We start from the raw sequence: 27,624 nt of genomic DNA, 5'->3' as shown, positions 1-27,624 counted from the left end.
AGCACTGGCACATCTACCTTGATAAGAGCGTCTTAATGAATAATTCACTCTTTTACCCCCGGCAAATTTTGCAATAACGCCATTAAATCTTTCAACTAGTATATTGCTGTCTACGTTTTCAATTAAACTTCAAGCGTGGTTACGTTGCTAGTAGATTGGTATTAAAAAAATGTTGAAAATCGTCCTTTGTAACCTTCTTACAATTTTCCTTATTACACAAATTATGATTTTCAAACGCGTGATTAATTGAAAACATAATATATTTATTCAAGTTTTTTATACTTTCAGATTTATTTTCATTAATGTTTTTATAATATTTTATGCATTTACAAATATAATGACTTGCCGACAAAATTTTAGTAATTGTTAATAATTTCCTCTTCGATTAATTATATTTTGTTTCGGATTTTAAATATGACATTTTATTACAAAAAATTCTTAAAATATGGTTTTTACAATAAGATTTATTCAACTGTCACATCTGAATAGGGACCTGCTTCTAAAATAGAGTACCTAAACACTACTATCTTTGTCCGTTATGAATCTTGCATATATAAGTCCGTGCATGGAAACTGACTGTTTGAAACCTTCCACAATTATAGCAGACTAGAGGCCGCCCGCGACTTCGTCCGCATGGAAACCCTATCAATCCCGCGGGAACTCTGGGATAAAAAGTAGCCTATGTGTTATTCTGGGTCTTCAGCTACCTACATACCAAATTTCATGGTAATCGGTTCAGTAGTTTTTGCGTGAAAGATTAACAAACATCCATACAAACTTTCGCCTTTATAATAGTAGTAGGATAGGATTCCATAGCCGTCGATGGTCCAGAAAAGTTTTTGAAGAATTGGTGTTCTCCGACAGTTTCTTCCGATATTGCCGCAGCCCTTTCTTTTTCCCCTGCCTTCTTCATTTCTTCCCAAGCTGTGGTTTCCCAATCTTCATATATTGCGTTATGCGCACTTTTATATACAGTTTGACTCATAGGGGGCAAATCTACGGAGGCACAAATTTGTTTAAGATGGGCATGGCCGCAACCTGCTGCTATAGTGCCTGCAACTACATTGTTATTTTAAATTGTTCATTACACATAGTGTACAATCGGCTGATTGTCAAAAAACAAAAAGAGGTTTCAATTGAAATAAATAAAACTTGAATTTGAGACGACCGTGTAATGCATGGGTTTAAAAAGTTAGGCCAACCAGACACCACTTATCAAAAACACTATATGTGTGACAAGAGACAAGCCATAGCGCGTAATAATAAAGCACACCACCATCTATTAGACCAAAAAAATAATAAAGATTCATAAGATTGAACACATAGAACATGACAAAATAAATTCTGATTCCAATCCAGAACACTAATTACTTACTATAATTACAAGAAAAGATTGTTTGTTGCTGCTCGTGAACTGTCAGAAAATGATAATAAATTCCGCAGTTTTTATCGAATGAGATGTTGCTGTTCTTGCAGTGCTTGGTTTTTAGGTAGATGAACTATAAATATTTTGATACTTTGCAAAATATTTACGAATGCTTGGTATTGAGGTAATGAAATGTAATAACTTAATGTTATTAAGTATATAATTTCAAATGACAAGTAATAGGAACATAATAAAAACGTTGAGATGCAACTTAAAATATAATGAAAAACGTGGAACATTATGTAATTTTCACACTTGCATGTCTTCTATTTCTTCCTGTGGCTTACATTCACACACTTCTCTTTCTTCATCAGTAGTTGTAGACTTATTTTACATAAACTTAAAATAAGACAATTCTTCATTTTTCTGCCAGTCGTCACCCCAATGGCTTATTAAAAGTGTTAAAATATCTTTTTTCTTTGGCTCTGATATAACACATGTTGGGCTAATTTTAGATGAATTTAGCATGGAAGTTGTTTTCCCTTTTTTACAAACATTTTTACACACTCCATCATCAGTCATATAATGAAGATGTCCACCAATCAATATAATATTTCCAGCTCTTTTAGAACGCCTGAGAATGAAGCGTTTGCATAGTTTAAACTGTAAGTGCCATATATATATTGTATTACAATTTAGCATAGTGCTAAATTGAGATATTATATCCAAATACTTATTTGGACCATTTATGACTTCAAATTTTCTTACTTCCTTTTCAATTTGAGCAAAAACTCTATCGGGAGGTATATAGGAATGTCCCACTACTGGAAATACGAACTCTTTTTTCTTTAACTTTTCTTTAACGTTAACAACTTTGATAATATTGCAAGCATTATAGGGAGAGGCGGGCAAAACGGATCCGTTTAGGATAAACAATGAAACAAAGCAATTTCAATCAGACAACATGTAATTATATAAAATTAAAACCAACCTCTGGTTAACAATGCTTAAAATGAAAACAAAAATCAACAAAAAATTTAACATGTTCTATGTAAAATCGTTTTGCCCTATGGGGGCAGGTAAAACGGGTTTGTCACTAGTGCAACTTCGTAAACTGCACATGGGGCATACAGGGCTTCATCTAAGTATAACAATCCACTCATGGCATTTTTAGGCGTAGCCACTTTCTAGTATGCAGAACTGACAAGACGAGCAATTTCATATTGAGCTATTACTCGTCCAGGATTTTGCTTTTGAAACTTGTTCACTTCGATCTCGAAGGCAGTCTTAAATGGCGAATAGACTGAAACGTCAAGTGGCTGTAATCTATTCGATGTGTGTGGGGGAATGGACAGGAAAATGACATAACGTTCTCTTGCATATTCCAGCGCTGGGTAGTACTTGTGAGATTCCTCCAACAACCAGTCCGTTGAAATATTACGTACAACTCCCATGCGGTACACAAGAAAACTTGGAACTGTAGCTGACATTTTATTCTCTGTAAGGAATGGGTAGTTTACAAAGTTGTTAGCTTGATCAAAGGTTTTGAATGCGACCGCGATTTTGTTTTTATACCACCCTCTGCAACACCTCGGATTTTATATTTATGCACAGTTTGGGCAAATTTAAAGAGACGGATAGTAGGACTATCAGAAATATCATCCTCTAAACGCAAAACATGAACCACAAATGGCCCCGGACCTGAATCCCTGAACAAGAAGTTAGGTACTATCTTATAACCCGGCCTGGTAAATGTGAATTCGATAGGTAGTTTGTAGAAGAATTTTTGGGATCTACCGGAATGTCCGTGACAGCTGAACGTTTGAGTCTTGATAGATTGTGGGTCACCACCATTGAGGGGATCCTTGCCCATTTATTTCGATATTCTCTTCACTCCATCCTTCCATCTTCCTTGCACCCACACAAGACCCACAGTATAAGCGATGTACTTTCTCTTATGTAGGCTATAGCCTACGTAGGAGGGTTAATAGCTATTAAAGCTAACCATTCGTCGTTTCGACGAGCAATATTTGAAGCTATATATCTTCGAATTTATATATATTTATGTAACTGTTGATACATAAGTATTTGAAGGATAGGATTCTGCGCAGGGAACTCGGTGTTATGCCATAGAATGACTTGCAGCACTCAAATTCAAATTCAAAAACTTTATTGTAAAACATAGGTTAGTAGTACAGATCTGTTACATGTGTTTATAGTATCACTATGTTTTATCCTGGAGAGGATGTACAATAGTTAATTATCACTCACAAAATATCGTTAACATTTATATCAATAATGTATATTTCTTGAAGTGTGAGTGTGCATACTCTGAGTGAGTGTGACTGAGTCTCAGCAAGAGTGCTGCACACTCAATAATGTATTTTTCGAGCTGTTGTTCTTGCTCATAATTAAAAACTGCATACCGACCTTTTTTGGGTGTCTTCACTTCGTTTTCTTTTAGTTGTTAAAACAACGTTGTTTTGGATACCGAGAATTGAATAGCTGCTTTACCCAATGTGAGCCTTTTACTTTTAACTTCTTCAACTGCACGGCGAAGATCTTCGATTTCGTACCTTGTCCCGGTCTTCCGAATGTATTTACGTTGCATCTAAAACATTTTATAGCAATAAAATAAAAATATAACAACAACAATTTATAGCAATAAAATAAAAATATAACCCAGTAGGTACAACAGTACCTACTGGGTTAACTAGGAATGCGAGGGGTAATTGATGCGTTGATGTGATGCAATTTTCTTTTCTTCCTTTTTTAAGTTTTCTTCATAGTTCTTCTTCTGGTTCACTGTCGGTTTCTTCGAGTTCGTAGATTTCTTGAGCTGCTTTGATAAACTCTGTTTTGTTTATCGCGATATCTGCCCATTCTGTGGGATTTTTGTTGTAATATTTCATGTCTTGTGTTAGAGAGTCTATCCAAGTAAAGATGGGTCGTCCCACCTTTAGTTTTATTGGTATTGATAAGCCGCGTTAAGTAAATGCGGGGTTGGGCACCGGAGGATATGGCCTTAGTAGCACATTCGTAGGCATTAAATCCTCTTTGTGACTGTTTTGCCATTTAAGATTTCATGTATCTTTGTGTGATGTGGGCCGGTGTTGTTAAGCAAGTCTCGTAGTATTATTATTCGTTCATATCTTCTTAGTTTTGCTCTGTTGGCTTTTGTTATGGCCGCGCATTTGAGGCCGTGTATCATTGTTGGTCCTATTACCATTTTATACAACAATCGTCTTGTTTGCCATTCCATGCGGGATTCCTCTATGAGTTTTTAAGTATTTTGGTATTTTTGAGTGCTTGTTTGCAACGTGCATGCACTGTATTATTTCTGTTTAGTGTTGCGATTATATAGGTGCCTAGGTATCTGATTTCCTTTGCTGGAGTTGTTGTTATGCCGTCCAAACTGTAGAAGTTCCTATTATTCTTGTTTTCTGGGTCGCGGACGAGTAATTTTGTTTTTGTATCATTGACTTTAAGTCCTACTGTTTTAAATAATGATTTCACTTTAGTGAAAATTGTGTTTAGTTGTTGCAGGTTACTCGATACGATTATGACGTCATCAGCAAAGGCTAGAATGATTGGCAGCTTTATTACTCTGTCTTGATTGAGTTGAATGCAAGGCTCTTCTTCTAGGGTTTTGAAGATGTCGTCCATTAAGATGGTAAAGAGTCGTGGTGATAGAGGGCAGCCTTGTTTTACTCCTTTGCCTTTTTTGATCCACTTGGTTTGTTGGCCAAACCATTTTATACATGTAGATTCGTTCATGGTAGCTTTTATAACACGGTTGGTAAGGGCCGCTGCTGCCACAGTTACCAAGACGCCCCTTTCGGCAGATGTGAATGCTCCAACTTGTTTTGAACTGCGCTGTGCGACGATCTTCGTTGGTTTCTGTACTGTTGTGACTCCCGTTTCGTCAACGTTCCAAATCCTACTTGCAGTTAGATTGTACCTCTGAAGAATTTCCTTGTATTTTGTGAAAAACTCTTCCACATTTGTTCGGTTAAACGATGTAGCTCGACTTAAACTGGTTGCTTCCGGGCTTCGCAGTGCCAAATTTGGGTTCCTCTTCAAAAATGCTGTAAACCAGTCATTACCAGCGGACTTATTTCTTGTCCAACTTTCAGGAATGTTGGAAATCTTGTGATAAACGGCAATTTCATACGCCAGTTTTTTGACTTCACTAGGTAGTAATCCAAAGTATATTACAGCTCATTGTACAAGATATTCTGCTAACTTAATTTCTTGTTGTGTATTAAACACTTGTCTTTTTTTTTATATCCCAGTTCAACCGATAAGCCTTCTTTCTTCTTTTTCATAAACGTATGAAGTGTTACATGGCATATTTCGAAACTTCTAGCAGCTTCCCTCAGGCTCTTTTTATATTCCCATACTTCCTTAGCTGCTAGTTCATAGACCTCTTCCGATGTAATATTCCCGCAAGTTGGTAATGCGCTGGAACCTTGTCGAAGTCACATCCCCGTGACGTCACCCGCAACTAAAAAGTACAGCTAACAAAAAATGAGTTAAAATATATATTGCATATGACTTCAAGATTCAGTTTAACTGCTTTTGCAATCAAATGTTTTACTTTATAATTGCTTTGATAATGAATAATTAGTATTAATCACTTACGCAAATGTATATATAATCAAAATATATTTACAAATATTCGACTACAACAATAAAAATCGAAAAAAACTTGATAATTAAAATTTTTAGTCAAGTAAGAAAATTTAATGTATGAATATTACTTTACGTTACATTACTATAAGTATTATAATAATTGAACTTATATATCTATTTAAAATAAAACAAAAACAATCATTAATTTTTAATGTTTATTAGCACAATTTTAAAAATCTAAGGTAGCTCTTCAACCCCACTCATATAATCTATATCAGATTCGGAGTCGGTTTCTGAATCTGTTGTCTCTGATTCACTATCATTTTCAGTGTTGATAATGAACAACTCGTCTACTAATCTATCTTTTTGCCAGTATTCTTCTTGAAGCCTTTTGACATGATTTATCTCCTTTTTCCAGTCTTCAGGCGTAATTGACTGTATAGCCTCCAAAGTTAAAGATTCAATTTTGCTCTCCAACTGTTCCACATTCTTGTCAGAAACTCTTTGTTTGACCAGATGCCATATATACTCAATCGGATTTAGGTCGCAATTATACGGTGGCAGCCTCACAACTTCGTGGCCATGGTCAGTTAATAATCTATCAATTTTATATTTTTTCTCAGGTTTATTTTTTTTTATTAGTAAATATAGTTCTGGTTTAGTATAGTGTTCCGAAAACTCAATATTGTGGGCTTGGAGCCATTCGACCATAACCTGTTTTTTTGCGCTCATATTGGGAGTTCTGTCTTCTTCTTTGCTGTGGTATGAGGCGTTGTCCATGACAATAATGCTGTTGGGGGGTATATTCGGTATAAGTTTCTCCTGCATCCATTTGGTAAAATTTTCAGCATTCATTTCATCGTGATAATCACCGGTTTTTGTCTTTGCTTTAAACATCAACAGTGATCCTTCCACAAACCCAGATTCACTTCCTGCGTGAACTATTATCCACCGGCGACCTGGACTATCATTTTTTTTCACTCCAACATCCGTAGCCGATTGCCAACAGCTTTTCACAGTATAATGGGCGTGGATCCAGGTCTCATCTATATAAAAAACTAGTTTTTTGTCAGAGCCAAGAGAGTCGTTTTGCTTCATCCGGCGCAAATACTTAGCTCTCCATGCTTGAATATTCGGTCTTTCAATCAAATGTAATCTTTTTTGATAACATTTCTTGAATTTATAGCCGAGACAGTTTTTCATTAGGTTACGTAATGTAGTCTCACTTGCTTTATAATCTAAATGTGGTCGTCCAAATCAAAAGGGACCTTATGGCGGTAGCTAGTTTCCGAGATATTAATAAATTTGTAAAATACCTCAAAAAAAATCGTTTTTTTATTAATTGTATTTTTAAAAAGATGATTGTATTTACTACATGTAGATGTGTTCAACTTTTCGAAACGTCAATTTAAAAAAGTTTTGTATCCATCTAAAGTTTAGTAAAAAAGGAACCTTATCGCGGCAAGACCTAACAAATAGTTTTTCTTGTAATTTAAACCATATTTATCGACATTTGAATATTGCAAAGTAGGTATAAACTAAACTATTCATCGTATACCCGCCATTTTAGTGTCGCACGCCGCGCTGCATGCGGCATTCTTTGTATATGCGGCGGTATCCTTTGACAAGAAGCAAGGCTAGATAGTTATGTCTCGCTCACGCACAGTCGTCGTCGCGTCGCGGTTGCCGGTCGCACGCGTCGCTCGCACCCACTTTCAGTCAGTCAAGATTTTGTGATCCAACTGAACGACCGTTCGCGCGTGGTGCTCTCCGGAAGGAAATTCGTTTATCGTTTACACTTGAGGCTATGTCCATGCTTGAGGTAAGTTTGTATCATGAAGATATAATCGAATTAGTATTTCTATTGCGTACTCACTCCTGTTATTTATTAAATTTTTTGTTTTATAGATTTGAAATCAACTAACACCTATACCATCGCGATGGAAGAGGAAACAGAAGTGAATACTTATATCGATACTACAGATAGCCAACCAACAATTATTTCAAAGTCTCAAGAACTGGCACGTAAGTACAAAACCTATAGTCTCAAATCAATAAATAGATAAGTAGGTATGTATTATTTTTGCGCAAGTTAGGTACTTCAAAGTTTTTAATTTTGTTCTTATTGTTTTAGGTGACCATAAAGAACTTGAGAACTTCTCATCGGATCACGCATGTACATCCCAGTGCAACTGTCAAATAACTATAAAAGGTAAACAATATTTTTACATTGATTTTAACAGTAATCTTGCGTAGGTTATGTCTATCTCATTTATTTGTTTTGTTTTTTGTTTGTTAGTAGTAGTATAGGTAGATTATTGTTACTGTCCGCGCGGAATAACTTGACTCAAGATGGCGCTCAAATCGTATGTACCAGCCTATTCTAATTATCATAATAAATTGTAAGAAAAATTGTGATGTGAATTTTGTGTTAAATATACACTGAATTTCATTTAGGTATTGACAAAATCTTTGCTCAAATTGTTGTAGGAATTCAATCACATAAAACCTGGGAGTCAGAATTAAGAACCTTCCAAGATGAATATTCGATGTATGTCAGTAATGTTAAATTACCACATCAACAAGCTGATGGTGAAGATGAAGATTTTGAAACGGGTATAATAACACGAGATATATTGACAGTAGATTTCGTAGAAGGCGAAACTACTGACCTTGTATCGATTGAAGAAAATATATTTTTTGAAAACGGGTGCTGTCAAAAGCAGTGTTTCAAGTTATTTGCAAAGGAGGAAATTTTAAAATCTCGATTTGATTGTATAAGTTTAAATAGTAACTGTGATTTTCACTCAAATCATCAAGACATTTTGTTAACGGGTGCTTTAAACTGCTTGGTTGATAATAATCCAGACACGTCAAAAGAATCAAAGCACAAAATAAAAAACAGGGAGCGTGCCGCGGTTAAGTATATGTTTAGGGGCAAAATTGTCTGCAAAAGCTTCTTTGTTTTTGTCCATGGAGTAGGTCCGAAAAAGTTTAAAAACATTGTAAAACATGTTAATGAGCATGGAGTAGAATTAAAAGAGCATAAATTGAGCAAAAACATTCATCATTCGTTTACATTAGAACAACGTGTCACAGCTGTCACTTTTATTAAATCATTTTCAGAACAAAATTCTCTTGTGCTCCCGGGGCGTTTACCTTATTACAGTAACCCAGATCTTAACATTTTGCCAAGTAGCATGACAAAACAATATATATACGAGAAGTACGTTGAGGCATGTACAAAATCAGAAAAAACGTATGTAGGTCGTTCTTCGTGGTACAAAATATGGGATGATTTTTGTCCTCATATTGTGATTCAAAAGCCTCGTACAGATCTTTGTCATGTTTGCCAACAAAATGTAATGAGCATTTCCAAATCAAGAAATATGGACGAAGAAGTGAAAACAAAACTATATATGGAATCCGTAGAACATTTACAAAAAGCTCAAACAGAGAGACAATATTATAAAGATGTAATTGCAGAATCAGCTTCGCAAGTTTCAAATTGTGTTCTCGGCCCGCACCCTCCGTGCTCTTTTGAAGGCGTTCTTCATATTTCCTTCGATTTTGCGCAGCAAATTCATCTTCCTCATGACTCGCAACAGGTTGGCCCATTATATTTTCTAACAGGGTACAAAGTAGCCCTTTTTGGTATCGCTGTAGAACCTTTAGGCAAATTTATATTGTATGTAATTCCTGAAGCTTGCGTTATTGGAAAGGGGGCTAACGTTGTGATATCATTGATCCACAATTTTTTTGAAACTTTGTCTTTAGGAGAAACCAACGTAATCTGCCACGCAGATAATTGCTGTGGTCAAAACAAAAATAACTATGTTTTGCAATACGCTGTTTGGCGTGTCATGACTGCTAGACACAAGAGCTTTCAGCTGTCATTTTTGCCTGTAGGCCACACAAAGTTTGCGCCAGACCAATATTTTGGCTTATTTAAAAAAAAATTTCGAAGATCTGTTGTAAATACCGTCAAAGACGTTTGCGAGATAGCGGTTACGGCATGTAAGCGATCAAATTCTATAATGACTGTTTTGGTAGGAAATGAATCGGGTGACGCTGTTAATGTAAAGACATATGACTGGGTTAAATACTTCACGGACGCAAAAGGTGTTAAGTTGCAAAAATTAAAATCCTTTTCTCATTTCAAAACTGAGTCTACATCGATAGGGCTATTGCAATGCACAAAAAATTGCTCCGGGGAAGGTCACAGTACGCATGTCGTGTTCACAGAAAATAAATTTGGGGATAGTATGCCTACAGAAATCGAACCTCAAGGCCTTTCTTCTGAGAGGCAGAAATATTTATTTGAAAAAATAAGACCTTTCGTACTTGCACATTCACAAGATATACTTTGCCCACAACCTAAATTAGCTATTGCAAGCGATCCCTTAGCACTTACTAATTCTGAACAATCCCAATACACACAAGAACATGTTGAACCAGGTGTTAGTAAAATACAAACCAACACACTTTCTGTAACTCTCAAACGCAAATCACCCACTTGCAGTTATTGTGGAGAGTCTGGCCATAGAAACCAGATACGCAGTGGTATCTACTTTTGTAAGAAAAGGAAACTGGATGAACAAAAATCTGATTAGGGAAAATTTTCCTACTATGACGTAGTACCTAATTACAATACCTGGTCTTTCTTTTTACAGAACACAAAGAAACTCAAACTCCTGAAGCTGGAATTACATTTACATTAAGGAACGATGAAGGTAATAGTACACAAGAGATATTTTATACTACTCGAAATTTACCAGAAATTAATTTCCATAACCGAACTATAAATGATCCTCGCAATGAAGATTTTGCAAGAATTGTGGCGTTTGAATTAGAACGCTTGCCTGAAAACATGCGAACTATAGCTTATTCAACAATATTTAACACAATTCAATCGTTAAAAACTGAAATGGCAGCTGAGGATTTGCATCCCATTACTAGTGATAACGTTAATAAGCATGGTGATTTGAGTGAAACACAAAATAAAAAGAATTTAAAGCAAAGAGTCCTTAAAAACTTAAAAAAGATGTACGGTAATTTACCGCCTTAAGGTCTTAGGTCTAAGGTCCCACTATTGTAGTCCATATTTTGTTTTGGTACTTTAGAGGTAAACAATCTTGTTATGTTTTTTATCATAAAAAATATTTTTAAAATAGGCTAAGGTTAATAGCAAAAGTAATTCATTAGAACATCTGTTATTTCATTTTGTTTCATCTTGTAATGGCTATAAATTATTTTATAAATGTATTTTTCGACAAAAACGTATCAAGATTGTTTACCATTATTTAAATACTTAAACTAATTAACTATACTAAGAGATAAGTGTCAGCAGACTGCAACGGACCGCCGTAAGGGTCCTTTTTTACGTATTATACTTGTTACGAAAATTTATATCTAAATTTGTTAACTAAGTAACATTTTCATACCTTGTTGTGATAATAAAAAAAGAAAATTTAAGTTATCTTGAATGTTGCACTAAAATGTTGATTTTGCATGCTAAAAATTAAAAAAAATGTTTAGTGCCTACCATAAGGGCCCTTTTTAAATTTGTTTGAAGAAATTGTTCAGTTCTCTACGTAACTTTAAAAGATCATAACTAACAGTTATCATTGATCTCTTAGCTTTATTAGCATCTTAACCAATTATGTATAACCTATTTAGTAATTAAGCGTTGATTTTGTTACTGTCAGATTTCAAAGTTTATAAAGAATAAGAATTTTTGCTAGTAAATAAAAACTACTTTTTTTTAAATTATGTGTTGTTTTTATTTACATCTAAGGCCTTTCGCAAATCTATGTAATTAGTAGCATTATAAAAACGATAAAAGTTTAGTGACAAACAGGCGGTTTACTTATTTTTAATACTATTATTGATACTTTGCATCTCATTGATAATGCATTATGTTGGCAGGTCTAGTTCCCACAACAGACAAGTTTATGCAAGGATTGTAAAAAAATCCATTAGTTATAATCATAGTCAATCAAAGTATACCACCATCAGTTACATAACTTCACACTAAAACATAACTTTTTTGTACGGCATACTTAAATTGCGATTTTCTCAAAACTTATAATTTCGATCAGTGAACTTCAAAAATTCGTAAAAAAATAACGGTAGTGGTTAGAAGGTTGGTTCTTGGGTCTATAGCTCGGTACGTTTATGTAGTTTTCAGTTCTGTACATAACTCATTTCCGCTATAAGGTCCCTTTTGATTTGGACGACCACAAATCTTGTCTGGCAGCAGCCATAATTTTGCGCATAGTAGGTATTTCTTTGCGGACTGTGTACATTGAATTAATGATATTTCTCAATGCAGATAATGCAAATGAATCTAAAAACTCCTTATTGCCTCTCTTTTTTTTAATTGGTGTTTTAATTTTACTGCCACTAGCCACAGCCGTTTCTTTTTCGCGCCTTAACCCTTAATTGCATGATTTTTCCTATTTTTTTTAAATAAATCAGGTTGATGTAATTAATGCTCTAGATTAAAGAAAAAATATTTAAAAAAATCCTAGTATAAATAAGAATTTGAATTATTTAAAAAACAGTGATGATAATTTACATCATTATGCATTGTTACATATATAGCTCAGTACTAAATAAGTCAAAAGATATTGTTTACTTGTTCTCCTATATTCTAAATGATAATTTAAAAAACAATTATTATTTTATTCAAGCACAAATTAACTCCACATTGATTACACGAAATTGTGGAATAGCCTTTACATTTGGGAAATTTACACCGAAGTGACCTTTCTTTTTTTTTATTGTAATTCTTCTTCCAGTAGACTGGTACTAGGGTTTTGTTGTACGCAATAGTCATTTATAAAGTTGCCAGGAACAACAAATTTAAAGTTTACAGTTTTTGAGTACCTTTTTTTCTTCACTAAATGTTATGATTGAAATTTCCATCATCATGCAAAGAAGGGTTAATTTGGCCATTGTGTTTTTTGCTATCCCTGTAGCGCTTAATACACGCTGCGTGACCTTGGTGGTATTTTGTAAGTGTTTTAATATATCTAATACAGTTTGTTTCGGAATATCAATATTTTCACTAGTGTCCGGTGCGTTTTTGAGGGCTCGGGTTACAGTTTAAAGTAGTATTTTAGTGTCATCCTTTTCTTTTTCAAAGTAATCGTCCACTTTATTAATGATTTCTCGAGCACGACTATGCAGTACTTTTCTACTCATTTTAACACAACAATAAAAAATAACAATAAAACTTAACAACAAAAGCAACAAACAAAACGAAATAACAAGAAACAAAATAATAAAATAGTGCGTTGTCAGAATCACAACTCGGTACGCGTACACGCCGGCCAGTGTTGCTAACGGTACTGAGTGATCGATTCGATTACGTCATCAACATGGCGGCCGGGCGCATTACCAATTTGCGAGGATAATACTTCCACGCGTGGTTTTCCTTTTATAATTTCTCATCCTAAAAAAAAGCAATAGAAGTTTAATAGGTCGATCCATATCGCACACAATATTAAATAAGTAAATAAATAAATAGTGGACAACATCAGATACATTGCTCCGATCCCTTAGTAAGTAGGTAGTGTTATGGAAATCAGAAACAACGAAGATACCACAATACCCTAACCCGAGACAATGTAGAAAACTTATTTTTCTATCGCCATAACCTTAACATTTTTCGAAATGGGATCGCAGTTGCGATCAAAATTGCAACCTCGTCTTATAGAAACAGTAAGAAAAATATTACTTACCTACTGTGGGATAACAATGGACTGTATTTAATAAAGGAGATAAATTAGAGTAGGTAGGTATGTAACGTGGTTGCCCGGGTTGGACAAATCCCCAATGAAATTTGAGTACGACTCACCTTTCCTCTGCACGGCAGATTTCCCAGTTCCTCACGGAGGCCTCCGGGTAATTGAAGATATACCACACACACAACTCTGTCCAAAATCACTTAAAACAAAATTTATTAAAAGTTTCGATGGTGATTGCGAGCGCGCTTGAAGCAGACTACTCTAGCGCCACTTTTTCTCTCGGTGGCTAAAACTGGTACTTTCTACCACACATTAGTCCGGTGGCGCCCTCAACATTCAAAAAGGAAGTATCCAACCACAGATTAAATACGAAACATACCCCCTACCGAAACCATAGTTATGGTTTCTAATAATTAAGAAAGTATACTTTAAAGAGATAATAAGTCATGAAAATTGACAAAGGTATATATAACAATATATTTAAAAAAAAAAATAATAATAATAATTAAAAAACTAAGAGTTACTTAGGTATTTAAAGTTTAAGAAACTAATTGGTATAGGGTAATGGACTAAGTTTATTGACTGGTCTTTGCAGAACACTCTTTTCAGTGCGCAAGGTAACACAACGGACAACACCGTCAGGACCGGGATGTAATTTTTCTATTTTCCCTAATGGCCATTTACATGAAGGGGCATTATCGGTTTTAACCAGAACTAAATCTCCAACATTAAGGTTGGTGGATGAATTAAACCATTTTGCTCTTTGTTGAAGTGTATTTAAATATTCGTGACTCCAGCGTTTCCAGAAAATTTGAGAGCACTTTTGTACATACTGCCATCGTGACAGTCTATTTTCGGGCACTTCTTGGAAATTATACTCTGGTAAGGAGGTTAAACTTCTGCCGATTAGGAAGTGTCCGGCAGTCAAGACGTTAAATTCATTAGGGTTGTCACTAGCTGGCAGTGGACACAACGGGCGCGAATTTAAAACTGCTTCAACTTTACAAAATACAGTAGTAAGTTCCTCAAACGTTAAGGACTTTTCACCTACGCTACGTAATAAATGATATTTAGCTGACTTTATGCCAGCTTCCCAGAGTCCACCCATGTTAGGAGCACTTGGAACATTAAACCTCCACACTAATTGTCTTTTGGCGCAGCCATCAGTGATGTCATTCTCGTTATCACGCAAAAACTTTTGAATTTCGTTCAAATGCTTACTCGATGCTATAAAATTGGTACCACAGTCTGAATAAAGTGCCGAGCAAAGACCCCGACGAGCAACAAAGCGATCTAAACAAGCGAGAAAACATTCGGCGGACAAAGAAGATAACACCTCTAGATGTACTGCTTTTGTGGAAAAACAGATGAATAATGCTAAATAAGCTTTAGAAACTTTAGCATGACGATATAAACTAGTTTTGATTAAGAATGGACCACCGAGATCTACTCCAACGTGAGCAAATACTTTGTGGGGTAACAACCTGGTAGGTGGTAGCGGTGCCATCTCAGGTTGTAACAAAGACGGTTTGCATTTAAAGCAAATTTTACATTTGGATAAAACGGATCTTATTACGCTACGAGCGGATGGAATCCAGTAATTTTCATTAATAATGTTTTGTAAGGTACGTGGACCTACATGTAAATATTTTTTATGTAAATATTCTATTAATAATCTAGTAAATTGACTATCCTTCGGTAACAGACGTGGATGTTTAGCATTATATGGAAGTTCAGAATAACCTATACGACCCCCTACCCTGAGAAAGCCGGAGGTATCAATAAATGGCGATAATTTTCGAAGCGAAGCTACATGTTTATTATTCTTTAATAACTGTAATTCAGATTCATAATATGCACTCTGAACTAAACGAATTAACCTGTCCAGTGCTTCATTTAATTCAAGGGTCGATAAAGTTGTGGATATTTTATCCTTATTTTTTAATCTTAAAATCCAAGCACACGATCTTTGTAATTTAGTGAAAGATGAAAACAGACTAAACATTCGTATACAAAAATCTTGTTTAGTTTCTTGACACAAGCTATTATTTGAAAATAAATTTACTAATTTCACTTCTGGTAGTTTGCTATTATTTTCGATAACGAAGGTACAAATAGGCCAATCCTTATAATCCTTTTTCATCCAATCTGACCCGTATAACCATTTCTGAGTGCAACTGATAAGTTGCGACGGAGATGCTCCGCGGGAACAAAGATCTGCTAGATTATCTTCACTGCAGACATGACGCCAATAATGAGGAGGTAAAACTTCTATTATCTGTGTCACACGGTGACAAACAAAAGTTTTCAATTTATATGGTTCCGTTTGTAACCACGACAACACGATTGTTGAATCTGATAAAGCAGTAATTTTGTTTATTTTAACTCTTGTAAAAATATCACAGACAGATTTTATTAATTTACTCAACAAAACAGCGCCCATTAATTCTAATCGCGGAATTGTTATGGGTTTTATGGGAGCGACTTTAGATTTGGCGGTAACTAAGCGAACTTTAACATTATTGTCACAATCGCGACTGATGACGTAAACGCAGGCAGCGTAGCCACTAGACGACGCGTCACAAAAGCCAACTAAGTCACAGTCCGATTGTCCCGGTAATAACATATGACGTTCAATGCGTAATTCCGCCAATATCGGAAGTTCTGAAATATAACATTGCCAAGTTGTACTAATATTATCTGGCAACTTTTCATCCCAACCAATACCTAATTTCCAAAGATCCTGCATTATTAATTTAGCTAAGAAAGTGCATGGCGAGATAAAACCCACGGGGTCATATATAGACGCTAATAACTTCAGAACGGATCGCTTAGTAGAAACGCTGTCTGTCTTATTAACTGAAAAAATAAAACAATCTAAAGTGGGAATCCATTTTAGACCCAATACTTTGATACTACTATCGATATCATCTTTAATAAATGTTACAGAACCTTCCCTATTCTCTTCAGGAACTCTCAACAGTAAATCCTTACAGTTACTCATCCACTTTTTTAAAGTAAAATTTGCGCTTTCAAAAATACCTATTAGTTGGTCTTGAACTAAACACGCTTTATCATAAGACTCACAAGAATACAAAATGTCATCCATGTATACACATTCACGTAAAACTTGAGCAGCGAGTGGAAAACGTTTCCCTTCATCTTCAGCCAATTGGTGCAGTGTGCGGATCGCCAAAAAGGGTGAACAGCTAAGTCCGTATGTAACCGTTTTTAATTCATATAAGTTTATGGGATCGTTAGGCGAATACCGGTACAAAATATGTTGATAACATCTATCTTCCTTTCTTAATAATATAGCTCGGTACATTTTGCAAACATCACTCACTAAACAATATTCAAAAAAACGGAATTTTAATATGATAGCAGTAATGTCAGGATACAACTTCAGACCAATCAATAAATTATCGTTTAACGAAACGTTGTTGCTACCTTTTGCCGATCCATCGAACACGACACGTAATGGAGTTGACGCGCTACTTGGACGTAAAATACTATGATGTGGAATAATATATTTGCTAGGAATATCGCCCTGATAACGTTCCATGTGGTCAAGTTTTTCATATTCACGCATAAATTCGTTATATTTCTGATGTAACTCCGGAGTACGCGCAAGTTTACGCTCGGTATACAATAACCTACGTTCGGCCGCGGCGCGGGAATCACCCAGTGGCGCGGGGTCGGTTACGAACGGTAGTGGTACGACATACTGCCCTTTCGATTCTCGAAAATGATTATTAACAAAAATATTCTCAGCAAGTTGGTCCATAGAACTAACGACAGGTGTGCACGGCACTTCCTCCAGTTCCCAAAACTTATGCAATATTTTATCTAATGAACATTCCTCATTATGCGAGACAGATAAATGAAAATTTTGGGAATTATTCTCTCTGTGTGGGAATAATTTACCACTTACAACACAACCAAAAACAGTCTCAATTACGCTTGGAATGTTTGAATTAATTAATATCGGCTTATTTTATTATTTTATTTTATTTTATTTTATTTTATTTGGAGAACAAACAGTCTTACATAACTAGATAAACAAAGAAATAAACAACAAATGACCATTAACATGTTCTCGCATATGAGTAACTGAGCAGCTTGTCTGAAAGAGAAGGAAAGAAAAATTTAGGGGGAAAAAACTAACATAAAAAAGAGAGAAATCAGAAAAAAAAAAAAAAAAAAAAGAGATATATCACACAAGGAGAACACCTAACTTGCAGAGAGAGAACCATTAAACCATGCCTGAGATAAAGTGTTTTTAAATTTATTGACACTAGAATTGAATAAATCAAGATCTGGGTGGGCAGCTATTTTATTTATCTCAATAGCAGATCTGACAAAGAAAGAGTTATGTCTATATTTACATGCACTATATGGAACATAAAGAAATGTGGGCAACCTAACAGTTCTAGTAGGCACTTTCAAATAAATTTTATTTAATAAAGATGGAGTATCTAACTGGCTTTGAGCAATTTTTACTAAAAACATAATATCGGCAATTTGTCTGCGAATATATAATGGCAGAAAATGGTACCTTGAACACATAGAATTATAGTAAGAATCAAAACACTTTGTTTTAAATTGCAAGTACCTTAAAAATTTTCTTTGGATTGATTCAAGCCTATCAATATATATATTGTACTGAGGATTCCAGACTTGGGAGCAATACTCGAGGGAGCTACGAACCAGGGCACAGTATAGTATTTTTATCAGTTTAACATTAGTGAACTGAGAGCACGACCTTTTAAGAAATCCTAAAGATCTAGAGGCCTTTTTAACTATGTGATCGATATGAATTTCGTATGTTAATTTTGAATCATGTATGATACCTAAGTCCCGAATCTCTTCGACTCTCTTTAGTTCATTGCCTAATAAACAATAATTGTATTGCGTCGGTTTTGTCTTTCTGGTAAATGAAATATAGTAGCATTTATTAATGTTTAAGTCCAATTTATTACTAGAGCAATATTCAGCAAATTTATTTAAATCCTCTTGAAGAAGTAAACAATCCGACACACTAGAAATGTTACTGAAAATTTTCATATCATCCGCGTAAAGGAGAACCTGAGAGTTTGAGAAGCAGGAGCGCACATCATTTATGAAAATATTAAAAAGTAAGGGTCCTAATAATGAGCCTTGAGGTACCCCAGAAGGCACCACATTCCAAATAGATAGGGAGCCATTAATAGCTACGGCTTGGGATCGGTTTTCAATATAAGAGCTGAACCACCTAAATAGGTTTCCATGGATTCCGGCTAAGTAAAGTTTTTTTAGCAGGATTCCATGATCGATACGATCGAATGCCTTGCTAAAATCCGTGAACACAGAGTCCACTTGTCCACCTGATTCCATATTAACTGTAACATAATCAATAAAACTAATAAGATTGGAGTTAGTCGACCTCTTTCTTAGAAAACCATGCTGCTCTTCGATAAATGATGAAGCCAAAGCATTGTTCACTTGATCATGTATAATTTTCTCAAAAATTTTTACGAAAATGCATAATTTAGAAATTGGTCTATAATTTTTAATATTACTCTTGCTTCCATTTTTATGTACTGGAGTAATAAATGCTTGCTTCCATATTTTAGGCACAGTCCCTTCAACAATAGACCTTCTAAACAGAATCGATAAAGGATGACATAAACCAGCAGCACAGCCAGCAACAAATTTAGCATCAATCAGGTCAGGCCCTGCACCTTTAGAGATGTCAACAGTTGTTAACGATTTGAGAACAAAATCAGTGTCAATTTCAATATTCGAGATCGAATTAAATCCATGCAAATGACCAGCAGGAACAGAATTTGAAGAATCAGTGGAATTGTCTTGAAAATTAGAATGGAAATATGTAGCAAAAAGATTGGAAATATCATCACTAGTATCAGCTGATTGATCTTCAAGATACATGGTTGAAGGCAAAGAGTTCGAACCATGTCTATTAGATTTTATAAAAGACCAGAATAATTTTGGTTCCTCAATTATAGTATCTTCGCACCGTTTAATATACATATCATAGCATTCTTTTTCCAGTCTTTTCGCCCTCTCTCTCAAAAGATTAAAAGTTTCGCGGTCACTCAAATTTCTATACTTTTTAAACTTAATAAAGTATTTACGCTTTTCTTTAAGTAATTTTTTTAAAGAGGACGTGTACCAGACAGGAAATTTGCCTGAAGAAATTATTTTTCTAGGCACAAATAAATCTCGCAAGCGATATAGGTGATTATAGAAGGCATCCGTAGCATCATCTAAGGAGCAATTATATAACAACAATTTCCAATCGACTTCATTAAGTGAACTCACTATTGCCTCAAAGTCGGCTTTCTCGTACACAAATTTAATTCTAGGATTGCTCTTAAGTGCGACATTTGTTAAGAAGGATAATTTGATCTCAAGCGATTTGTGATGTGGGTCCTCAGGAACCAGAGGATCCTCACAGTGTGAGACAACTACGGGCCCATTGGATAGTACATAGTCCAGGATACGATTACAGGAGGAATTTCTAATATAATTAAATTGGTTAAGGTTACATTCTGACAGAGTATCAAAAAATAACAATTGAGAAACCCCAGATACCCCACTAGGACGCAGATAGTTTCCTTCATCACACCATTCTACATTTTTTAAATTAAAGTCCCCTAATATTAAAAACGAGTCATTCGGGCAAGTATCAAATATAGACGAAAGCTTTTCTGAAAAATTACTCAACTGCATGTTAAAAGAGTTACCAAGCGCTTCATTGCAGAGGTATATTGTACAAACATGTAGTTTTATGTTTTCTTTAAGATTGTTATTTTTTAGCGTAATTGTCACCCAAATATCCTCTGCAGATGACCGCCACTCAGGTCGTTCAATGGCTGCGAAGTCCCTATGAACGGCGAGTAATGTTCCGCCGCCATATTTTTCGCCAGTCATTTCGTAATTTCTATCCCGTCTAAATACTACGTACCTATCATCAAACAACTCACTGTCTCCCAAACCCTCAAGCAACCACGTCTCTGTCAGCGAAACAATGTCAAAAGATGTTAATAAAAGATTACGTTTAAATACTTGTGTCTTTGTACGAAGCCCTCGAGTATTTTGGTAAAAAACTTTAATATTAGAATCCACAATTAATAATAATCAACATAAGTCTAAGTAGAAACTTAGTAAAGACTATAGTAGATAATATAATGAACCTCAGTACTAGATACCAGATAAAAATAATATTAATGTCAGCATTGTAACTAATCGATTTATACAGAAATCTGTATAAATAACATGTATTCAATACAAGTCTTCTATTCAATATCGATATTATCAAGAAATTGATAATAATATTACAGTGAACAATTGCAAAATATATAAGGAAATAATGTAAATAAACGAAAAACGACAATCTACTTTTACTTAACGTCACAATCTTACATAAAATAAAAATAGTACCGAATGCGTTAACGATAAAATAAAAATAATTAACTATAGCTATAATATTTATATATAACATAAGTAACTTATGCGAACTATATATAATAATATTATCAGTTCCGACACAAGGTACTGCAAATAGCAAATAATTTATGTACGTTATCAGTTCAATACTTAAAATAAACAATGACATCAAAAACCTACAAATAAAAATATTACTGACAGATACTGCACTGGCACTAAGCAAATTATAACAAAGATAAATTAAACTAACGTTTGGCGATAAATGAGGATTTAAAATAGTCTGAGAGAAATATGCAAAATAAATATAACTATTTAGCCGAAAAAAGTGTCCTAGCATCCAGGTAAAACTAAATGCAAATAAGGAATTTAAGCCGAAGAATAAATTGCATAGAACGCAGGCGAGTGAATGGAGAGTTATAAGAAATACCGTAAGCTCAGCGTAAATAATGACATGCGATGTAAACAAACTGCGAAGTGCGCAGTCAAATCTCCAACATACAAATGTGTTTCTTGCAACGCGTGCGCACAGTCGAAGCTGCGGCGCGCACAGTGTTGCCACCTTCGATTTTTATAAAGCGCTAGGTCAAAAGTAAAATGTCGCCAGATTTCACAAATTTGGACCGCAAAAAATCCACCAAATATCTCCAAATTATTATTGAAATATCACATTTAAGATTACAATTTTCAACATAATTAGTATAACCCGTCGGAAATACCTGCGGACCTGGCTTGATGACTTCATGCAATCTGGAGAGATAGTAAAAAAAAGGAATCTATTTTTTATGTGCCTATATATTTTTATACTTTTATACAACGCCTTAGAATAAGTTTCAAATAAAAACAATACATTTCTAAAAAACCTCGAGGGGTAGAGCATTGCAGCGAGGTCCGCACTCCGCAGATATTTCCGACGGGTAGTATACCCTATCTATAGTATAGGAAATTAAATAAAACAACATAACTATGTTCATTAGTTATTAATTTGAAAATAATCAGTACAGTAATCAAGAGAAACCAGTTGTATAGTTCGACCAGAAATATATCAGACCTGTCAAAGAGGTCTGCAATTTACATTGAAATTAAAATTCAAGATTATCAAAAGTTATATCGTCCATAACATCTTCATAATTCACTGACGCCGAAACTACTGTCGATGACGTCGACGCCGACGTCGATGCAGATGTTGTCGCATGTGGTTGATTTTTAAAAGAGTACTTTGTGTTTTTTCCAATAGCTGCAATAACATCGCTTGGTAATTCATAATTGTAACATTTTGCATCAATAACTTTTAATCTATTTCTGATAAAAATTATCGCATTTAGTAGAGGATCAGCCATCTTGTTTCGTAGTTTGCTTTTTACGGTGTTCATCACACTGAAAATTCTCTCGATACCCGCATTAGATTGGGGTAATGATAACGCAGATATGGCTAGATCAACTAGTTCTTCAAAGTCATTTATACCTGCTGCGTTTCGGTAATTATCTACCTCAACCCAAAATTTTATAACATCTTTTGTATTTTCCCACTGGTTAAAACAGATATTGTGCCACTGATTCAATATCTTGTCAATGTATTGAGCAGTATAGCCAAGTTCTTCAGCTAGTTCTGAAATGGAATTGTCCTTACCTTGGCGGAGTATTGTCTCTGGGTCTAATTTTGATATCAATTCCAGCACATTATAATTGGGTGGCAGTCTTTGTTGAATTTCCTTGGCTAGCTTCACATTAAACTCAATACAGCGACGTTTTATGGCTGATATAGTATCAATTGTTAAGGATGTTTTTTTACTTTCCGATTCAAAGAGGTACCCCATGTATGGGACCGAGTTAAGGTTTCGGTCAACATCAATATTTAAAAAATCCTTGTCTGTAACTGCTGCGTTCGGTAACAGTATTCTGTTGCAAACTGAACGTAAAAGTGTAATCAGTACATTTAATAATTTGAGAGGATTTGCACTTTCGCTTTCAAAGCTTTTCAATGCAATCTGCACATCGTTAAGTACACTTTGCAAAAATAGCAAATATAAATAATTAGTTTCATCCTTGTACATGGAGTATAATAAATCTGCAGTGTAACATCGATTACTTACAAGCCCAAAATGTAAAGTCAGTTCTTTCCATTGTGCCAGAATTCTTCGCACTGCTGGTTCAATGGATAACCAGCGTGTGTCACATACCTGCAGAATTTTTAATGGCGCTTCACCACAGTTAATAGTTTCGTAAATTTCTTGATATTCATTTTTACGTTTTGTAGAGTGGGCAAACCAATTGTACGTTTCTCTAATTAAGAATTCAATATTTCTTGGTAGCGTATGTTCTGAAGCGTGCGATACTGCAAGTTGTAAAGAGTGGCAAGTGCATCTGATAAGAATTAAATTAGGTATATCATTTTTTAGGATTTTATACACTCCATTATTGATGCCAGTCATGACTGACGCATTGTCTGTTCCCAATCCAACCAGTTTATTTTTGTTTAGTCCATATTTTTGTAAACAAGAAAGAAGGGCTTTAACAATGCCAATTGCATCACTGGTTTCAAGTTGTTCAAGGGCCAGAAACGAAGACACAATTTTTTTTAGTTTTCTACTAAAATACCTGATTACAATACCAAGTTGCTTGCACGTACTGATGTCAGTTGACTCATCAATGATGAGACTATATTTTTGTTCCCCTATATCCTTTATTAGTTCTTCAGTAAAATGTGGTGCCAAGATATTTTTAATAACTTCAGTACACTTAGTACGATGCATTTTTAAATCATCCGTTGCTTTGGAGTCAGGGAAAGCTAATTTCACTAAGTCTGTCAGATGATCAATACAGGAAACTGAGCTATGTTCTGTAATGTAAAGAGCGAGCATTCCTTCAGCTTTGCGCGATTTTGGGTTGGAAATCTTCTCACCATCAGGCTTGAATTGTATAATCTGGTTGCCGGATATAATTTGCATTTTTTGTTTGTGCTTCTTTGTTTCAGCATGTCTTCTCAAGTCTACTAATTTTGCTAGTAATTCTACTTTACAATATGTGCAAAAAGCTTTCGTATCATCACCAACCAAAGGTTTAAGCCAGGATATGAATTCGGCATGTGATTCCCACTCTTTTCTATACTTTTGTGCATAGTTTTTTTTCTTTAAAGGAATTTCCATTGTTGGATAGTATTAAGGATAACGACTTCACACACTGTAACCAATTAACAAACGACTTTATCAAACTTTTTAAGATTTCAACAGCACTCACCAAATTCGATACATAGAATGTCAAAGTTAAAAGAAAACACTAACAACGATTGCGCTACGGGATTCCCCGGCTATAGAGTAAGCATAAAACAATATGAAATTCTCATTGTGCTAAGGGATTCCCCGCCCCGGTAAAGTACATAAGCGTAAATCAGGTGTGTTGTACAGAGTGTCAGTATCACTGTCAATATGACAGTGACACAGACACTCTGTTGACAAAACGTGTTGCCGATTCCATACTGAAAAACCGCTAAAAACCACTAAAAAGAATAAAACCGCTATGTTACTAAAAAAATCCTCTAAAGGCTTTAAAAAGGCTCCAGTTCTGGTGGAAAAACCACCAAGGTGGCAACACTGGGCGCGCACTGCCGTTGCCTACGAGCACTTACCTGCGGAAACAGGTAGCCCGCTCCACCGAGCCGACTCACATAAAAACACAAAGGAAGGAATGCACGCATGGTTCTCAATCTGCTTACAAGTTTATAACAAAATCTAAAAGACTGCAACTTCGGGAGTCTAACGCATTCAAGAAACAAAGTTAAACTATTTTTAAAAGGTCTTTTTCGTTTCTTATAATAAAAACAGGTGACGTGTCGGATTTTCTGGCCATAATTTTTGCATGCTTCACCCAAACATATCTGAAATCCGTCTCTCGAGCCAGTGATCTCGCCTTACTTAACAAGGTCTTATTCTTCTGGGTCAGATGGTCGTTTACGTAGAACGGACCAGTAGCAGAGAAACCCAAACCTGCGAGCGTAAGCTGCTTGCTTTTACGCGCGGACGCCACCAAATCTTCTTTAATATATCTATTATTAAACGATATTATTATAGGTTTCTCAGCATCAGGCACTCGAGTAGGTATCCTCGCAATGTAGCTTATAGATTCCCTTCTTATAGGGAAATTACTCAACTCCCCTATCCTTTCCGCAATCTCATATAGATTTTCTCCCTTCCTTAAGGGTACCCCACGGATCTCGACATTGTTCGCTCGAGCCCACTGATCCCTATCCTCAAGCTCTTGCCGCAGTCTGCATACTTCCTCCTGCAAATCAGGGATCTCTGTCAAAGCCTTTTCAACACTTTTGACGCGAGCATCCAAAGACGCAAAAGCCGAGTGAGCCATTTCAACAGAGGCTTTTAAATCTGACATTTCGGCCTTGATAACGGCAACATCTGCCGTGAGAGACTTCAACGGCTCCAGCTGGAAAGTGATCCGACTCAACTGCTCCTGTATACTGTCCAACTGGGAAGGCATTGGGGATGTTGCGGCAGGCGAAAGTGAAGATCCGGACTTACACCCAGGGCACCGCCAGTTATTTCTTCTTTCACCCAGTCTTCTAAACCCGGTTTCTGTGACGCCGGCACATGCGAAGTCGAACTGGTTCTTACAAACACAGCACACCGGCCCATCTGAGTGCTCCTTATTGCAACTGATACAGGTGAACATCGTAACCGAGGTTTGGGAAGCACTGGGAATTATAATTCTAACAGACAAGCGCGTGCGCTTACTACAGATGCCTCACGGCGACTCGTGAGGCATCTGTAGTACCTTACCCGTGATAAGATCTGGCACAATGTCATTACCCAATAAAATATCAATTCGCGATTTTTTGTAGAAAAATGTGTCTGCTAGTTGAAAAGAATTATATTCATTAATTACATGTTTAGGAAAATTGACATTAGGCATATCAGATGAGACCTTGGATACTACGATTAAGTTGACGTTAAATGTAGGACCGTCTGAATGTTTTGGTTTTATTGTGCATGAAATCATCCCTTGATTTTTCACTATGTTCCCGCCTAAACCATTAATAGTAAATGGGCATTTTTTACGCGGCAAACCTAACCTCTGAGCGCACTCTGTAGTGATGAATGAACTTTGAGCTCCGGAATCTAAGACTGCACGGCAGTTTTGATATTGCCCATCAATATCAGTGATGTGCGTAAGTGTAGTTCCTAAGACTACCCCGTATTTATTTTCATCTACACAATGTAGTGCGTGATGAATCGTTCGGTCACTCACGGAGTGAGAAGAAACTAGCGCTTGCTGTGTGTGTGACGGAGACGGTTGCGCGGACGAAGTACTTGGCGGCACGGCCGCTGCGATTGTACGTTCCGCTTTACCTGTATCTTGATGCAATAAATAATGATGCGACAAAGCACACACTCCGCAAGTGATTGTACTTTTGCACAAATTAGACTCATGATCGGGTTTGAGACAATTAGTGCAGAGCTTCAATGAACGGACACGGTCCTTGCGATCATCGACGGACAATTTACGAAATTGGTCACATCGATATATCATATGACTTTGATTACAATGTGGACAAGTCATGTTTATATTAGAGTTATTATTATTACGATTGTTACGATTTTGAACTCGTGAAGTCGTAAGTACTGACCTTGAAGACGATGTCTTATTTACATAATGACTACTTTTATGCATATTGGTAGGTTTAGATATTACAGAGGTGCTAGAAAGTGTATGTTCTAGAACTTTTACTTGTTTGTTTACGAAATCAATAAGTTCGGAGAATGTAGGTAAAGAATGTTGATCCCTACTTTCCTCAAATAATTTTCTTGTATGAGGGTCTAGTCTTTGTAATGCTAAATGACAAATTAAAAAATCACAAGTTTTTTATATTTAACGCTTGAATAGCCTTTAATGAATGGTCAAAAGTTTCAATAAATAATGTGAGATTAGCCGTCGTGTCTTTAGTGAGCGGCGTAAAGTTAAGCATTTTATCAAAGTACCTACACGCCAGAGTTCTGTTATCGTGATATTTTTCGATTAAACTTTGCCAAACTACCGCGTAATTAGCAGATGTAATAGGTAGTTGTTTAACTATATTTAAAGCTGAACCTTTAACGCATGACAGTAAATAATGAAATTTATCGATATCAGTAAAGTTTCGGTTATGAACTAATGATACAAACGTGTCATAAAAGGTTGTCCAATTTTCAATTTGACCGTCAAATTGAAATAATTGTATTTTAGGTAATGCTGGGACCACTAAATCCTTTTTTACTGAATAATCTACTGGAGATTTATCTGTCTTGTATTTATTTACGATTAACTGACACGCATTGTACATCTCGTCGAAAGTTTCGAGTTCACGATTATTTAATTTTGCCTTCGGTTGTTTTTGTAATTCTAGTTCGTATAAATCAAAAATGGCCGTTT

The 27,624-nt window shown here is 35.5% G+C and overlaps 3 protein-coding genes across 3 annotated transcripts; 1 reads left to right on the top strand and 2 right to left on the bottom strand.

Moving 5' to 3' along the window:
* The first annotated feature begins 7,246 nt into the window (after positions 1 to 7,246).
* Positions 7,247 to 10,681, top strand: LOC106142669 (uncharacterized). Its single transcript, XM_060951139.1, has 2 exons — positions 7,247 to 8,026; positions 8,136 to 10,681. The coding sequence occupies exon 2, from the start codon at positions 8,551 to 8,553 to the stop codon at positions 10,612 to 10,614; it is 2,064 nt and encodes a 687-aa protein (XP_060807122.1). The 5' UTR covers positions 7,247 to 8,026; positions 8,136 to 8,550; the 3' UTR covers positions 10,615 to 10,681.
* Positions 10,682 to 10,687: 6 nt separating this feature from the next.
* Positions 10,688 to 27,091, bottom strand: LOC132903349 (uncharacterized). Its single transcript, XM_060951406.1, has 3 exons — positions 25,990 to 27,091; positions 17,206 to 17,746; positions 10,688 to 10,701 (listed from the first exon to the last, which is right to left on the bottom strand). Exons 1-3 carry the CDS (start codon positions 26,884 to 26,886, stop codon positions 10,688 to 10,690), a joined length of 1,452 nt encoding a protein of 483 aa, XP_060807389.1. The 5' UTR covers positions 26,887 to 27,091.
* LOC132903324 (uncharacterized) lies at positions 24,809 to 25,964 on the bottom strand. Its single transcript, XM_060951359.1, has one exon. It carries the CDS (start codon positions 25,885 to 25,887, stop codon positions 24,979 to 24,981), a length of 909 nt encoding a protein of 302 aa, XP_060807342.1. The 5' UTR covers positions 25,888 to 25,964; the 3' UTR covers positions 24,809 to 24,978.
* Positions 27,092 to 27,624: the final 533 nt, after the last annotated feature.

The sequence above is a fragment of the Amyelois transitella genome, chromosome 24 (genome assembly GCF_032362555.1).
Source record: "Amyelois transitella isolate CPQ chromosome 24, ilAmyTran1.1, whole genome shotgun sequence".
Taxonomy (NCBI): Eukaryota; Metazoa; Arthropoda; class Insecta; order Lepidoptera; family Pyralidae; genus Amyelois; species Amyelois transitella.
Note: the sequence above shows the minus strand (reverse complement) of the source record. Positions and strands in the feature narration are given on the sequence as shown.

What these genes read in the sequence shown, in the direction of transcription:
- LOC106142669 (XM_060951139.1), top strand. Translation starts at nt 8,551, where the DNA reads ATGTATGTCAGTAATGTTAAATTACCACATCAACAAGCTGATGGTGAA.
- LOC132903324 (XM_060951359.1), bottom strand. Translation starts at nt 25,887, where the DNA reads ATGTTCACCTGTATCAGTTGCAATAAGGAGCACTCAGATGGGCCGGTG.
- LOC132903349 (XM_060951406.1), bottom strand. Translation starts at nt 26,886, where the DNA reads ATGCATAAAAGTAGTCATTATGTAAATAAGACATCGTCTTCAAGGTCA. An exon ending in CAGATCTTATCACGGGTAAG is followed by an intron (nt 17,747 to 25,989) that starts GTACTACAGATG and finishes TAATAAAATAAG; the next exon opens with CCGATATTAATTAATTCAAA.